The 16122-nt window shown below is 38.9% G+C and overlaps 1 protein-coding gene across 1 annotated transcript in view; it reads left to right on the plus strand.

The window, feature by feature from the left end:
* Window positions 1-12335: 12335 nt before the first annotated feature.
* Window positions 12336-16122, plus strand: part of LOC113050716 (membrane-spanning 4-domains subfamily A member 4A-like) — a 40459-nt gene continuing 36672 nt past the window's right edge. Inside the window, exons 1-4 of the mRNA XM_026213968.1 lie at window positions 12336-12472; window positions 12803-12878; window positions 13017-13124; window positions 13246-13302. Of these exons, the coding sequence (XP_026069753.1) occupies window positions 12804-12878; window positions 13017-13124; window positions 13246-13302 (240 nt within the window). The 5' untranslated portion in view covers window positions 12336-12472; window position 12803. The remainder of the gene's footprint in view (window positions 12473-12802; window positions 12879-13016; window positions 13125-13245; window positions 13303-16122) is intronic.

Raw genomic sequence — 16122 nt, forward strand, 5'->3', positions numbered from 1 at the left:
TTAACCGCAAGTAATAACAAAAAGTAGCAGAGAAACTAATTACTGAGATTCGGGATATGTGGCAGCTGCGCCAGGTGCACTGGAAAATCCCAATAGAGAATGCAGCGAGAGGCGAAGCCCGCAGAGAGAGTCTGCAGAGTAAGGAGCATGAAGGAGAAAGGCTTTCAGACAAATCGCACAGGACAAGACAGGACAGGACTTGACTCAGCAGGTAGGAGATGCATCTTCGGCATTGATGCAAATCTTTCTTTGGTGGCTGGAACAATAGTTCTGCCCAGACGGTAACGCTGAGACATATAGTTAATATCAGTTATACGCAGCATGCACGATACAAGGAAATGGTCTGTAATATCATCACTTTGATGTACAATATCTAAAACAGTAAGATCGATTCCATGAGATATTATTAAATCTAGTGTATGATTAAAACGATGAGTGGGCCCGGTGACATTTTGCTTGACTCCAAAGGAGTTTATTAGGTCAGTAAATGCAAGTCCTAATGTATCATTTGTATTATCAACGTGAATATTAAAATCTCCCATGATTAGCGCCTTATCAACTGTAACTAGAAGGTCTGAGAGGAAATCTGCAAATTCTTTTAGGAATTCTGTATACGGCCCTGGTGGTGTATACACAGTAGCCAGAGCAAGAGATACATTAGATTTCTTTTGCATGTCTGACAGTGTAACATTTAGCAGAAGTATTTCAAAAGAGTTAAACCTGTATCCTGTTTTCTGGGTAACATTGAGAATATCACTATATATTGTTGCAACACCTCCGCCACGACCATTCTGACGTGGCTCATGCTTATAACAGTAGTTTGGTGGAGTAGACTCATTTAGACCAAAATAATCATTTGGTTTTAGCCAGGTTTCAGTCAAGCATAGTACATCAAAACTATTATCTATTATAATTTCACTTACAATAACTGCTTTGGGTGTGAGTGATCTAATATTTATGAGCCCAAACTTTAAAAATAGTTTTTGTTCATTTACTCATTTACTAATTTTTCTGGTTTAATTACGATACGATTTTTTCTAGATCCTACATTATATTTATATTTTGACCTCACTATTCTGGGAACAGACACAGTCTTAATAATTTTTACAGCGCAAGTACTTTTATCATTTAAGCGGGTGGAACAAAACTCATCATAATAGTTATCTGAGAATTGTCTTACTAGTCACATGGAGCGAAGTGTCCTGGAGATGTTGTCAGAATGCAGCTCCGCTCTGATTCTGCTGGGGTGTAATCCATCAGTACAAAAAAGCCTAGGACGCTGCCGCAGCGTGGTGTAGTTAACCCCAGCGTGAACAGCACGCTGTATACTTACCCCGGACTTGTGAGCGTCAGCCCGGGATGATTCCAGCGCGGATCTCTGCTCTCTCAGCTGGGCCTGCCTCACCTCCAGGTCGCGAATCTGCTTCCCCATGGCCTCGAGCTCGAGCTGCATAAAATGTAGCTCGAGCGTGTCCCCACTTGCAATCAAAGGTAGACATTCATCTGCCATTAAAGCAAGTACCACTGAGTACAGCAGTGGTAATGAGTGTGAATAGAGTATTAGCAATGTAAGCGCAGTTAGCAGCAACCACGCTTGCTGATGCTAACGTGCTATAAGCTAATAGCGGACCCGGGAGATCAAAATAAAACTAGTGATAGTGAGGCGCTCTAATTGTTTTTGTTGTAGAATACAATAGAGGTGTATAAAATTGATTTTTAAGTAAAAAATAGTCGATAAAATGAATATAGTGACGGAGCTCAAACACAGTACAGACGCCAACAACAAACAGGAAGTTCTTGTGTGTAGGATGACCACAAGAGGGGGACAGAGAAAGGAGGAACCCAGATCATGACAGTGAGAATCGCAGTATTTCCCTTTGATCAGAAAAGCCCAGAAACAAAAATCAAGGACAATGTGAGACTATGGACATGAAGAGACGGGAAGAGGATGAAGCAGACCATCAGGAGGGCAAATTACTTGTTAGTTAAATTGGCCGCATGTAGGGCAGGCCTGCAAATGTGGCAACACTGACGTCTGATGTGTCAACCTTGACAATTAACTGGGACTCAGGATCTGGAACCAACAGAACAGGTGCAGAGATAAAACGGGACTTTAATGTTTCCAAGGCTACCTAAGCATCTTGGTTCCACCTGAAAGACAACTTGGTTGAGGTTAAAGCTGTGAGCAGTTCAGTGATCTGCCAAAAATTTCTGATCACTGATAGAAGTTGGCAAAACCCAGGAAATACTGCAGAACCTTATGGGAGTCAGGGACTGGCCACTTGGGGACAGCTTCAATCTTAGCAGGGTATGGTTTATTCCCCTGGTAGAGATGATATGGCCAATGAATGTAACAGGCTTTGTATGGAATTCACACTTCTCCGCCTTGACAAACAACTGGTTCTCTAAAAGATGCTGGGTGACCTGTCTAACATGCTGGGTGTGTAATTGGAGAGAAGGGGAGAAAGTCAGGATATCATCCAAATACACAAATACGAATTGATTAATCATGTCACCCAGAACGCTATTGATGAGATTCTTGAAAATGGCTGGAGCATTGGTAAGACCAAACAGAAGAACCAGATACACATAGTGTGTAGAGGTCTAACTTGGTGAAGACTAGACCTAATTACCCTTAGGAAGAGAAGTGTCAATGGCATAGTCAAAGGGATGATGTGGAGGTAGGGAGGTTGGCCCGGGACCTACAGAAAACCGCATAAAGATCACAGTACAATACCAGCTGGAGACCGGGACCCTGGTTAGACGCTTCCCGTTGAAGATTATCAAACCACGTGAGGAGCTCAGCAATTGGGGGATTAAGAGCGTCCAAATCTTGGGCTGTGGTGTTGAGCTGGGTGGCATATAGCTAATCAGCTTTTTAACATCTATATTTTCCCACTTGGTCAGATTTTGAGATCTCTTGATCTACAATTTCACATTTATGCAAACGATACTCAGATTTACATACATTACACCAAATGACATTGTGCCTGTTGATTTTATTTAATATTATTCCTAGCATAAAAGAATGGATGTCACAAAATGTTCTTTGTCTTAACAGTGAAAAAACTTATGAGGTTCACCCCACCAATTACATTAAGCTGGGTCATTTACTTTGCCCGTTGATGGTTCAATTATGGAGTTTATGAACAATTATGAAAAAAACTACAGAATTTAAGTGTGATTTTCGATTCAAAATCTAACTTTTGAGCCACATGTTTAAAACACTGTTAAAAACTCCTTTTTTTCATCTTAGAAATATTGCCAGACTATGTCCAATCCTGTCTTTTCCTGTTTCTGAGAGGTTGATCTGGGTTGGGTTGGGGCGACTCAGAGTAATTGTTTTCCAAACCATCAGAAAGCTACAGAGCCTGGGAAGCCACCTGTAAGAAAATAAAAAATCAAATCTTTGGTGATGGTTTTGCAATGCGTCCCCTATGTAAGTAAGCCTATGGGTGAGACTTCTGTTTCATTAGCCGCTATAGGTAAATAACAAGGAGAATAACAATGTGCAGTAAACAGTAAAACTGTTTATAGTACAAACCACTGTGTGCTTAATTAAGATAACAGATTAAAATAATATGATAGGACACACACATTGTCAATATCAAGCAGCAAAACTAACTTTTTTGTACAGCTAAAAATAGCTGGATTCAAATGAGACCGGAAGCTAGACCCATAGAATTTACAAATGGCGGCACCCATTTTTACGTCAGGAAAAAGATGGATAATGCCCACTTATTAATAAACTGTACCCACAAATTTCCAATTTAATAATAATTAATTTAATAATAGTGGAAAGAGTAACGAGTAACCAATGAACAAGATTTAGCAATTGCGAACCCCATACACGCAATAGCTGCATCTGAAATTGTATACTTCCCTGCTATATAGTATGCAAAAAACAGTATTCGAGGCGAGTAGTATGCTGCATCCGCATATTCAAGCCCTTTAAGCTCCATGTGCTTTCTCTCTTCTCTGGACGCGAGTCGGCGCGAATTTCAAGAGCTGCGGGTGACATGGTCACCTCTGGCTGAATCTGACAGAGATCAAAGATGTGGATAAAACCATATTCCTTGACTCACCTGTCTCCCCCACTGGTCTCTTTAGTCCCTCTCTGGATAGATTCACTGAGAATTTCACGCTGCACAAAAGTCATCCCAGGCTATACAACACTTTTTGCCCAAATGCTCGTCTTCGTCTGCCTCGAGTTGCCCCAAGCCGGTGTCGACTCCTTAGCCCAGTAAAACTCTGCTGCCGGAAAAACAAGTCACACCACAGCCTGAGTCCCAACAGCACTCATGGTCTGCTAAATGCTACCACCTTTTGAAGCGGCAGGGACCATGGCCCTAGTGCTGGACCTGGCACCTCAGAATAAGCCTGATGCACCAGTTAGAAACAAGGGGAGGCAAAGTCCCGCTGCGGCCAGACCCCCAAATTGCCTCGTCTCACCATCCTGTCACCTCCTTCTGTTCCGGATGCTCAAAGCGAAGTGTTTGTTGCATGCACAGAGCCCAGCATAGCACCCTGGAAGCGTGCCACTATTATAACGTTTTCCAATAAAACACAAACATACTCAGAAAGAGAGCAAATATCCTTTTCCACTATTTACGAGCACCACAATTCCTTACAGCGACTCCATGCCTGAACCGATACAACCCCTCGCCATGTGGGATGAGGCCTGGCAGGCCATCCCGGGAGGTTATGTACTGAAATTCACTCTGAGGCACCAGTCATTCAACGGTGTCGTCCTATCCTCTGTGACAGGCAAGGATGTGCATATCCTTCGCTCAGAGGAAAAATCTATGCAGGTGAAAAAGGCCAATAGAAGTGGTGCCCCCATCAGAGAGCAAGTCAGGCTTCTACATTCGGTAATTCCATGTACCCAAAAAAGTATGGTGGTCTCAGACCCATCCTTGATTTAAGACATCTGAACCGGGCCCTGATGAAGAGCTCATTCAGAATGATCACTTTGCAACACAAAGAATCAGAGAGATAAAAAATAATGCCTGAGAGTGGGAGAGGAATAGTTGGAGGAGGGAGAGAAGTATTTGGATCAGAAGAAGATAAGTAAGGGAAGGGGTAAGAATGTGTGCTGGAATATATATATTTTATGTTTTTTTGTTTGTTTTTCCCTCTTACACATGTGGAACCTATGAAAGCTTATTTCTGCCATGGAATATAAAGGGTAATTGTGACTTTGTTTCATCTCACAGTTCTGACTTTTATTTGTCGCAATTGTGAATCTGATAAAGATTGAATTGCAAGATGTAAACTCACAATTCCAAGAACAGAAGTCCAAATTGTGAGATAAAAAGTTCACAATTACCATTTTTATTTTTTTATCTTGTGATGGAAAAAAGCTTGCATAGTAACCAAAGGCCATTTATGTTGTAATTTTTGTTGATCACTGGCATCAGCTACCATCCACATCCAACCCCAACCCACTGCAGAGCAATTTCAGTCAAGGTTCCAATTGAATTTCTGCATAGAGGATCCAATGTTTTCAATTGTATATTCTATAAAGTATAATGACTCGTCCAGTTTTAGACAGTATGTTGCAAAGAATGAACACATTCAACACTTAAAAATGTAAAATGGGTTTCAGTTGAAGGTAACTAAAAAACAAACAAACAATGGAATTTTTGAACAATGAACAATTTTTATATTGTCTATGCAAGTAGAACCGAAACATCTATGTCAAACATGTAGAAGAACGTAATGCAGTTTTTGTAAAGCCATCAACTGTTAGTATTTTGACAGTCAATATTCTAAGACTGGCTATATGTTCCTACTGTATAGAAAAGTAGTGCTAATGTTTTGTCCAAATGACTCTATTTTGAATTATGTTTGCTGTGTTTTGATACAGTTACTACATGTAGAAAAAGGAATTCAGCATTTTGAAATGTAGAGTTGATGTGGTTTGGCCAGAAAATGTACTATTTGTAACTGTGTGATTTAGTTGTGCTGCTGTGTTAAGAGTTTAGAAAAAGTACTTTTATTGGTAAATGCGGTAAGCAATTAAAACTGTACTGTAAAACTGTAAACAGGAAAAGCAACAGAAGAATTAAATAAATATCCACATCACACCTGATATCTTCTCTGGCAAGGCATCTTGGGAAGTATCTTTTGGTATGCCTTATCCACTTTTGGTATTATTCAGCTGTAATGTCTTGGCATGCAGCATCCATTGTATCCTGGAGGGACATTTGGCCCTGATGACGATGGCCAAAAACCTTCAATCTCCAGACTCCAGAAAAATGTATCAATGAGGTTGAGGAAAGGGTAGTAAGGGCCTAGGAAAAGAATCATCATTGACTGACTGCTCTGGGAATGGTGGAATGCCACATTGTTCTATGTGATCACATATATTGGCAAGTGGTCTCCCACCTGTCCCCTTTTTCTGGCACCAGTCTTTGGTACAGATCTTCTAAAATCTCAGATTTATGCAGGAGTGCACTTTTCCAAACAAGATCAGAATCAGCTTATAGAATCAGCTTATATATTTGCTAAACTTCAATCAGCTGTTTATCATTAGCTATGGAATAAAATAAAATACAGGGGACATATTTGTGGTTCAGTTCACAATATGAACATCTGTTCACTTTGACTTTAACCTATAAGTTAGTTTTAGGACATGATGTTATTCAATTTAATTCAATTCAAGTTTATTTGTATAGCGCTTTTTACAATATAAATCATTACAAAGCAACTTTACAGAAAATTACGTTTCTATATTTCATTATTTAGTAGTAGCTTTAGTAGTGTTATCTGTTCTGACATAAAGTGTGAAAGCATTTGAAAATTTGGCAATAAAATTTCATTGTTTTGGACTTGGTTGAGCTTCTGTGTAAATAAAGTTCAAGCATTTTAAATTTTTGTTAACTCATTTTGTGTCAAAGCAATAAGAAATATGTTAATTATATAGCCTACACAGATGGATGTTGTGCTAACTGGTAACTTTTTTTTAGGAAAATTGTAAAACTATTGAAAAGATTGTCATAATGATTGTAAAAAAACTGTAATGGATAATGTACTCCCTCTACCCTTAAAGTCTATGTTGCGGCTATCGTAGCCTCTCATGCTCCTATAGCCGTGCAGTCTGTGGTTGAACAACTTGATTGTTAGTTTTCTGAAAGGGTCCAGAAGGCTGAGCCCTCCTTGCCCCTTCATGATCCCCACATGGGACCTATCCACGGTTCTTAGGGATCCTCAAAGAGCTGCCCTTCGAACCGCTTCAGACTGCTGACTTATGCTCTCTGTCACTGAGATCCGCTCTGATAATGGCACTATTGTTGGTTAAGTGAGTAGGAGAATTACAGGTGCTCTCCATGAGCCCCTCTTGTCTTGAGTTTGGGCCTGGTGACTCCAAGGTCATCCCGAAGGCATGGGTATGTCCCAAAGTTTCTCTCCATTCCACACAGAGACCAGATTGTTGTCCTCTCCTCATTTCCTTTTTGTCAGGATGATTAGGAGTTGAACTTCCTCTGCCTTGTCGGGGCCTTAAGAGCCTACATTGAATGTTCCGCCTCATTTCGAGTCAGAACAGCTCTTTCTGTGCTTCGGAGGCCACACCAAAGGTCAATCAGTCTCGAAGCATAGGCTATTCAGATGGATAGTGGATGTGATAGCTTTCGCTTACTCATTCTCTGGGCTCCAATGGCCGATTGGAGTTAGATCACATTTCACAAGGGGCATGACCTCCTCGTGGGCATGGTCTAATGGCGTGCCTATTGCAGAAATCTGTTCGGCAGCCGGTTGGTCCTCACCATCCACATTTGTCAGGTTCTACAACCTGAATGTTCCTGCGCTACAAAAGCAGGTCCTGTCAGCTTAAGCCCACCCTCATGGTCGGTTTTTGCTTGTTGTCCAGCCTAGGACTCCAACTGCATCCAGGTCCCTGGTGTTAGCTTTGACCCCCTACATGTTCACAGGCCACTTGGCAGCTGAACTCTAAGAGGTCGACAAGATGACTGGTGTATCTACATCCAAGGGATACTTTACGTATTCATTAAAAGCCCTTCTCAGTGCTCTGGGCAAAATACCCAGTCATCCTCCCTGATAGCATGGTGTGATTGTATTGTCCCCATAGCATCTTAGCCTAAAAGGCTTACATCGCATTACGAGTGTAGTATCGATAGGGAATATACTCAGTTGCTAACGTAACCTTGTTTCCCTTAGATACGCATTGAGTACTGCATACTTTGCCATGCTATGTAAAAGGACACCTCATGTCATTGCTTCTTTCGAATTAAATCAATTTGCCTAGGTGAGACAGCCACTTATATAGCGCGATGCCCCCCCCCCCCCCGGCACAGGCTCAGGAAGGCTTACTCACCATAGGCTCGGTTGTGCAATTTCACTAGGTGATTGAAAAAGGCTTCAGAAATCTGTGAAAAATGACTTCCCTATCTAAGGGAAATGAGGTTACGTTAGTAACCGAGTACGTTATTTTATTAGATAGGATCAGATAACAGATCAGATGAGTGTGTAATATAACATTTTTGCATTAAACTATTTTTATTATAATATCGGTTTCATTATTTTGATGGTATCCTTTAGACAGCTGTTGATAAGTAGCTCTGCAACTACATGTCAGCTATCAGTCATTATTGTATTAGTAGTATGTCTGCTACTGTAAATAAATGCTAACACTGTCACAACACAAAAGAGATAGGATTCAATAGAGGTACAATAAATGCTTATTGAGAGTCTCAACAGACAAATGGTAGGGCAAGGAAGATTGTGACCGGCTCTATGACAAGGTAGCACAGGGACGCAATGGGCTGAAGACGGCGGAGCAGTAATTCCAACCCAGAGAAAAGAGATCAGGAACCATGAGAAGCATTGGCCAGATTGGACAACTTACACTAGGAACTGACAAACAAGACAGGGTTAGCTCTCCTTAAATAGAGCCTGATAATGAGCTGCAGCTGAAAATGATCAGCTAACAGCAGCCGCACAGAGACACATCCACTAACGCACACATAACAGCCACGGATGAGTAAGTAAAACCAACAACTGTGACAGTACCCCTCCTCTTGGCACTCCCTGCCAAACTTACCCATTGATTGTAATCATCAATAAGGGAGTGATCCAACTTCTCTCCTCTGGACCATAACCTTCCCAGTCCACCAAGTATTGGAATCTGCGTCCCCTCCACCTCGACTCCAGAATATGGTTTACCAAATAAGAGTGCTCCCCATCCATGAGACACGGCAGTAGAGGAACCAGGGAAGGTGGATTAAGGGGAGAATAAAAAACGGGCTAAATTTTTGAGACTTGAAGAAGAGTTTCTCGTACTCGCCTCCAGGTGTAATGACACCTCTGGACAAAGGCATGGACTGAGGGGACCGCGACTGCGTGAAAGTTGCCAGCCAACACAGAGTCAAGGAGTGCCATAACTGTAATGGAAACATTAAGTCAAATGTGATGAGTTGATCAACACCACTTCAAACAAGTTCAAACATCCATCCTCTTTTGTCCTTTCAATCAACACATCAAAATCCATTGACTGTTTATTAAGGACTGGTTTTAACTACACTCACCTAAAGGATTATTAGGAACACCTGTTCAATTTCTCATTAATACAATTATTTAATCAACCAATCACATTAGAGTTGCTTCAATGTATTTAGGAGTGTGGTCCTGGTCAAGGCAATCTCCTGAACTCCAAACAGAATGTCAGAATGGGAAAGAAAGGTGATTTAAGCAATTTTGAGCGTGGCATGGTTGTTGGTGCCAGACGTGCCGATCTGCTCAGTTACTGGTATTTTCACGCACAACCATTTCTAGGGTTTACAAAGAATGGTGTGAAAAGGGAAAAACATCCAGTATGCGGCAGTCCTGTGGGCAAAATGCCTTGTTGATGCTAGAGGTCAGAGGCAAATGGGCCGACTGATTCAAGCTGATAGAAGAGCAACTTTGACTGAAATAATCACTTGTTACAACCAAGGTATGCAGCAAGCATTTGTGAAGCCACAACACAAACAACCTTGAGGCAGATGGGCTACAACAGCAGAAGACCCCACCAGGTACCACTCATCTCCACTACAAATAGGAAAAAGAGGCTACAATTTGCACAAGCTCACCAAAATTGGACAGTTGAATATTGAAAAAATGTTGCCTGGTCTGATGAGTCTTAATTTCTGTTGAGACATTCAGATGGTAGAGTCAGAATTTGGCGTAAACAGAATGAGAACATGGAACCATCATGCCTTGTTACCACTGTGCAGGCTGGTGGTGGGGTATGTTTTCTTGGCACACTTTAGGCTCCTTAGTGCAAATTGGGCATCTTTTAAATGCCACGGCCTACCTGAGCATTGTTTCTGACCATGTCCATCCATTTATGACCACCATGTACCCATCCTCTGATGGCTACTTCCAGCAGGATAATGCACCATGTCACAAAGATTGAATTATTTCAAATTGGTTTCTTGGACATGACAATGGGTCTCATTCATGAAACACGAGCAGAACGAATTTTTGTGTAAATCGCGTGTAAAGTGGTTTTGGCGTAAATTTTCGGATTCATTAAAACGTTCGTATTTTCCAAATGTTAGTTGGTACGAAAGAAATCTACACCTGCTCCCAGCCACGCGTAAATAGTGCATTTAACGTCTGAACGTTTTGCTCATTAATACGGCTGCATTTTAATTCATCTTAATCGGGTACATATTTACACAGCATTTTGAAAAAAATATTATATATATTAATTACATACGGTTTTTCTTTTAACTTTTATTATGAGAGCCAGTAATAGGATCTGTAATATGCTGCCAAACTTCCTTTTTTAGGACCTGATACGCCACTAGTACGCTTGAAAATAAAATGTGGCGTTTTGAATGAACTTCTGATAATAAAACTTCAATTTCTGCAGCTGAGAAATGTTTCTTTTTCAGTCGCTTTTGAGAAGACATGTTGAAATCCTTCGTTTGGTGTCATAATATGATGCTAATATATAGTTGTCAGTCGGATTTAATAGGCGGGATTTATGGTAATTGAGAGTGAGCGTGCACGCGCGTTCCATTTATGACTGTTTTTGTGAATCAGGAGAAGAGTTTTCGGGAAGTTCTCTTTACGCGCAAATCACTCAGATATTTACTCGTATATTTACGAATGTTTCATGAATGAGACCCAATGAGTTTTCACTGTACTAAAATGGCCCCCACAGTCAGCAGATATCAACAAAATAAAGCATCTTTGGGATGTGGTGGAAGGGGAGCTTTGTGCCCTGGATGTGCATCCCACAAATCTCCATCAACTGCAAGATGCTATCCTATCAATATGGGCCAACATTTCTAAAGAATGCTTTCAGCACCTTGTTGAATCAATGTCACATAGAATTAAGTCAGTTCTGAAGGTGAAAGGGGGTATACTGTGTAAACACAGTATTAGTATGGTGTTCCTAATAATCCTTTAGGTGAGTGTATTCTTCCTTGTAAACAGTGTTTGATCTGTACTCATTGTTTTCTCATTGATACATAACTTTTTAAATGGAGGAAGCTATAATATAAATAGAGGAATCATACTTGGAAGTGAAGGTTTGAAGTTAGAATGTTAGATGTTAATTGATGGACTGGAGTCATGTAGATTACTTGTGAATTGTTGTGATGTTTTTATGTTTGAACTCTCATTCTGATTACACCCATTCACTGCAGATGATCCATTTCATTTAGCCTTTATTGCATGCTAAATTTCTACACAGCTGTTATGATAAAGAACCAAACTCTACATATTGTAAACTATTCTTTTAATGACTAATAATCAAACAAAAGGTGCTGTTGTGAATAATTAAATGAAGTGTCTTCTCATAGGACAAGGACATGTAGTCTCATGAATAATTATGGGTCATCAATGCACTATAATGTGAGAAAACATTTTGTGATGCCGATACAGTGACAGCTGCCACAGCAACATCCAGCTTAATCACTTGCATCTTATGCACTTTATTTCTTTATCCATTCATGTTATTTATTTAGTAGTTGTGCTAGTTACTCATCTATATTCTTGTTAATAAAATGTATTACATTTGTGCCTTAATTGTGTTGATAAGAAACAGACTCCACAAGTTATCTATCTCACATCCATTACTTTTTCTTAATTGTCAAGCTGGTGCTCGGAGGTAAAGGGAGGAATGGGTCAACCGACAGTCACACACTCTTAAAATGATGTGTGACCATATAGTATACTTAAAGCTACAGTATTTAAAAAGTCCTATTTCAACAATCTACTTTGCAATTCAAAATAAATCATTTACATATATACCCAGGAACAATGACTATAAGGGGACTGGTCATTCTGATGATCACTGAAAGCACCCAAACTTTTTTTTTTTTTTTTTATGTTTAAAGACTAAAAACAGAAGAAGAATTTAAAAGCAGTGCTTATATTTGTGGTTCATTCTACAGTGGCAGCATTTTCCAAGCATTCAGAGAAGGCAACTGGAAGGTGGAACAACCAGATCATTAAGGTAAAATGTTTTTATTCACACAATATAAGAGTACAGCTTTTCTAATTATGTTTTGTATCATCACAGACTTAGGGCTGGGAATGGCAGATGTCCTGTAATCATTTATTATTGTTTGCTGGTGCTCATTAATAGTGTTTTACTTTAAGCTGTTTTTGAATAGATGATTTATGGCAGGAAATCAAAATACTGATCTTTATTTAATTTAGGAGATTTTGTTTTCTTTATCTGTTTTGTTCCTCACAGAGGACATAACATAACTGTAAGATTTTTTTTTTAATTCTAACCACACAATGACTTCTGTTACCTTTCACCCAAATAACACTTTTTAAGGATGTCCATGACTGCTGCAGTCAACAATGTGAATCAACTGGAAAAGTTTCTTAAATCACAGCCAAAGGCCCTTGGGGTAATTAAATTTCCAAAATCCCAATGGTGTTTAATACTATATTTTACTACTAAAATGTTGATGTCTCTCACTTAGTTTGAATGTAATGTCAATGACTAAATTGATAACTATTTATCTGTCTGTACTTTATCATCACAGGCAGTCCAGATAATGATTGGTGTGTTCACAATGTTACTGGGCATAATTGAAGGATTCAGTGGTTCATTTGCTGTTGATACTGGGATTAAGTACTGGGGATCCATTATTGTAAGTCATGTCTGACCATGTTTGCTTTACAAAATGCAGAAAACAGAAAAAAAGTCAAAAGTCAAAATGTGAGCAAATTCTAAAATAAAACTAATAATGTTTCTTTTTCTTTCTTCTATAGTTCATTGTATCAGGATCTTTAACCATTGCTGCAGAGAACAAACTGCATCCGTGCATGGTAATATTTTTCACCCCTAGTGTTTTATCCTACAATTTATGAAATATATAGTTAATATGTAGTGTAAACACTCAATGGTCTCTTTATTAAATATGGCTTTCTAGGTAGGATGTGCGAATTAAAGCCTAAAGTTGCTGGGAACAGATGGTTCAATAGTTTATTTTAGCATTATAACAGTTGCTGGAGATACATGTTGCAATTTTTTTTTTTTTTATAAATAAAGCTATTGTTATGGTTTCTCAATTGATGTTTCCCTAGAGCCATCAAAACCTGTGACATAATAGCTGAGCATGCTCTCTTTACGTGATTCTTGTAAAATAATAATAATTTAATAATATAAGTAAACAAGCAAAGCACTCCATTGAGAACTCCACTTAATGGCAGCTGTGGATGTTTTTGAAGGTATGTGGTATATTTATTATCTATTATTTATATCTGACAATTTTATTTATGGCTAAATTATTAATTAATTACTTAATTAATTTTACTAATAGTTAGATTGGGCAGCCCTTCACAAAAGGGTGTTTAATTACAAAAAATAAAAAATAAAAAAATAATTTCCTTGACAAAAGGGCACAGTGGGCATCAAGGGAAAAAGGGGAAGGTGCTCAGGCCCCACCGCACCCCTCTCTGCACGTCCCTGGTATGCTGCCAATTCCATCGCTGCCAATCTGTAAGGAAAGTCATGTCACTTGGCGGTAATCTTTGAAATGCCTCTCAGCCATGCAAGTGTAGCTCCTGTCTCTTCGAATGAATAAACAAATCAAATTCTCAAAAAAACTGTTTGCCGAGCTTGATTAAATTTCATATTTGAAATTACCTATGGAATCTGACAACAACTGTCTCATAAATGTTGTTTCTTTTGCTAAAATAGCGTTATTAAAGCTTATTCTTCATTCTAGATCAGCTAGCGTGCATGTGCAGTCCTAAGCACTCATCTCAGAATGCTGTCTGTTTCTATAGCAACTGGGACATCTAACAGCAGCTGCAGTGACGTGATGACTTTACCCATTAGTGATTGGGTTTTTTTATTCAGAAAGTGTGCATCTTTCGATAGAGTGGCTATTATGAACATGGCATTTTTCCTCATTCAAACCTATACATCTTTATATATTCTATAGTCTGAGATCTTTCGAATTATCATATGTTGATACATGTGGCTGCAGAAAACAATCACCATTTGAATATCATTCAAGATTCAAGATTTTTATTCATCACATACACAATTATATAGAGCATATATAACCAGCAGTGAAATGAGAGTCATGTCCGCTCCATGGACAGTGCAATTATTAACCCTTGTGGATTGTTCAAATTCACTACCCTTTCGAGTTGTTTGTGGATGAAAACATCCACTCAATTAAACTGCTGTAAAAATGTATCAGATTCATATTTTTTTCAATGTGTTTTGCATAAATCTGTTAATCAACTTCAGTCCTGATCAAAACTACCAAATGTTAAAAAAAAAAAATCCAAGAATTTAACTCTTTAATTGCCAAGTTAATAAATGATGTTACTGATTTGGGGGAAGAGGCACTGTTAGGAAGAGGTAACATTTGTTATTTTTACAGTTGATCACTAGGTGGGACCATTAACCCTTTGGATAGGCCTGTGCCAAAAAAGCTTAGTTTCTGACTTGTATATGAAGCTATATGGAGTATTATTTTTTTTACCTCTTCCCAAAAGGGAAAACCACAAACAATCAAGAATGCATGATTATGTGATGTCATGGCTTTGCAATCAAAAAATGTCATTATAATGGAAGTCAATGGGGCAAAAACAGCCACCAACAACTAATTAGGGAGAAAAAAAATTAATCTAATGCTGCACAAAAAACTAAAAATGCATCAAAGCCTATTTTGTTACTAATCTTTGACATGCCCAAGACTGTGATAAAAGGTAAAAAAATATCCAGTCCACAATCACTTTTTATATTGAAAATATGTAATTTTGTCAATCAGGACTTTGTTAATCAGGACTGAGGTTGATTAATAGAGTTATGCAAAAAAAAAAAAAAAAAAATGTATCTGGTACATTTTTACAGCAGTTTAATTTAGTGGATGTTTTCATCCACGAACAACTCGAAAGGGTAGTGAATTTGCCCAGTGTACCGTTGAGTTTTTGAAAAAAATTCAAATAATTTTCCCAAAATATGGGTCAAAATAAGATTTGTCACCAAAAATCATTCCATTAGCTCAAACACAGAGAAAGTTGTGGCCAAAATAAGACTCAACTTTACCCCCTAGTGGACGAAAACGCCCCCAACAACCCACAAGGGTTAAAGAAAACAACACAGGTGAAAATATACATAAACATAGCTATGAAAGAATGAAATAAAAGTAAACAAAAAAAATATAAGAATAAAATATAAAAAGATGTATATTATAGAATTAAATATACAACATAAATAATGTGCATGAAAGTAAACTTTAGTCTTAAATATTAAGATACACAGGAATGTACGAGAGGCAAATGTGCAAACAAGTTGACACTGTCAGTGTGTCTATGTGAGGTAGTGAATGATGAAGATCTTACTCATAAAGTGAATATTAAGGGGATGTTAAGATGTTAAGAGGCTGGTTTTGAGTTTAGGAGCCTGATGGCCTGGGAGAAGAAACTCCTCCTGAGTCTCTCTGTTTTTGCCATCAGGCTACGGAAGCGCTTACCAAATGGCAGCAAAGTGAAAAGATGGTTACTGGGGTGGATAGAGTCCTTGATGATTTTAAAAGCTCTGCTTTTGCAGCGTTTGTGGTAGATGTCCTGCAGAGAGGGGAAAGCAGACCCGGAGATGTGCTCAGCTAAGCGCACAACTATCTGCAG

This window comes from Carassius auratus, chromosome 31, assembly GCF_003368295.1.
Source record: "Carassius auratus strain Wakin chromosome 31, ASM336829v1, whole genome shotgun sequence".
Lineage (NCBI taxonomy): Eukaryota > Metazoa > Chordata > Actinopteri > Cypriniformes > Cyprinidae > Carassius > Carassius auratus.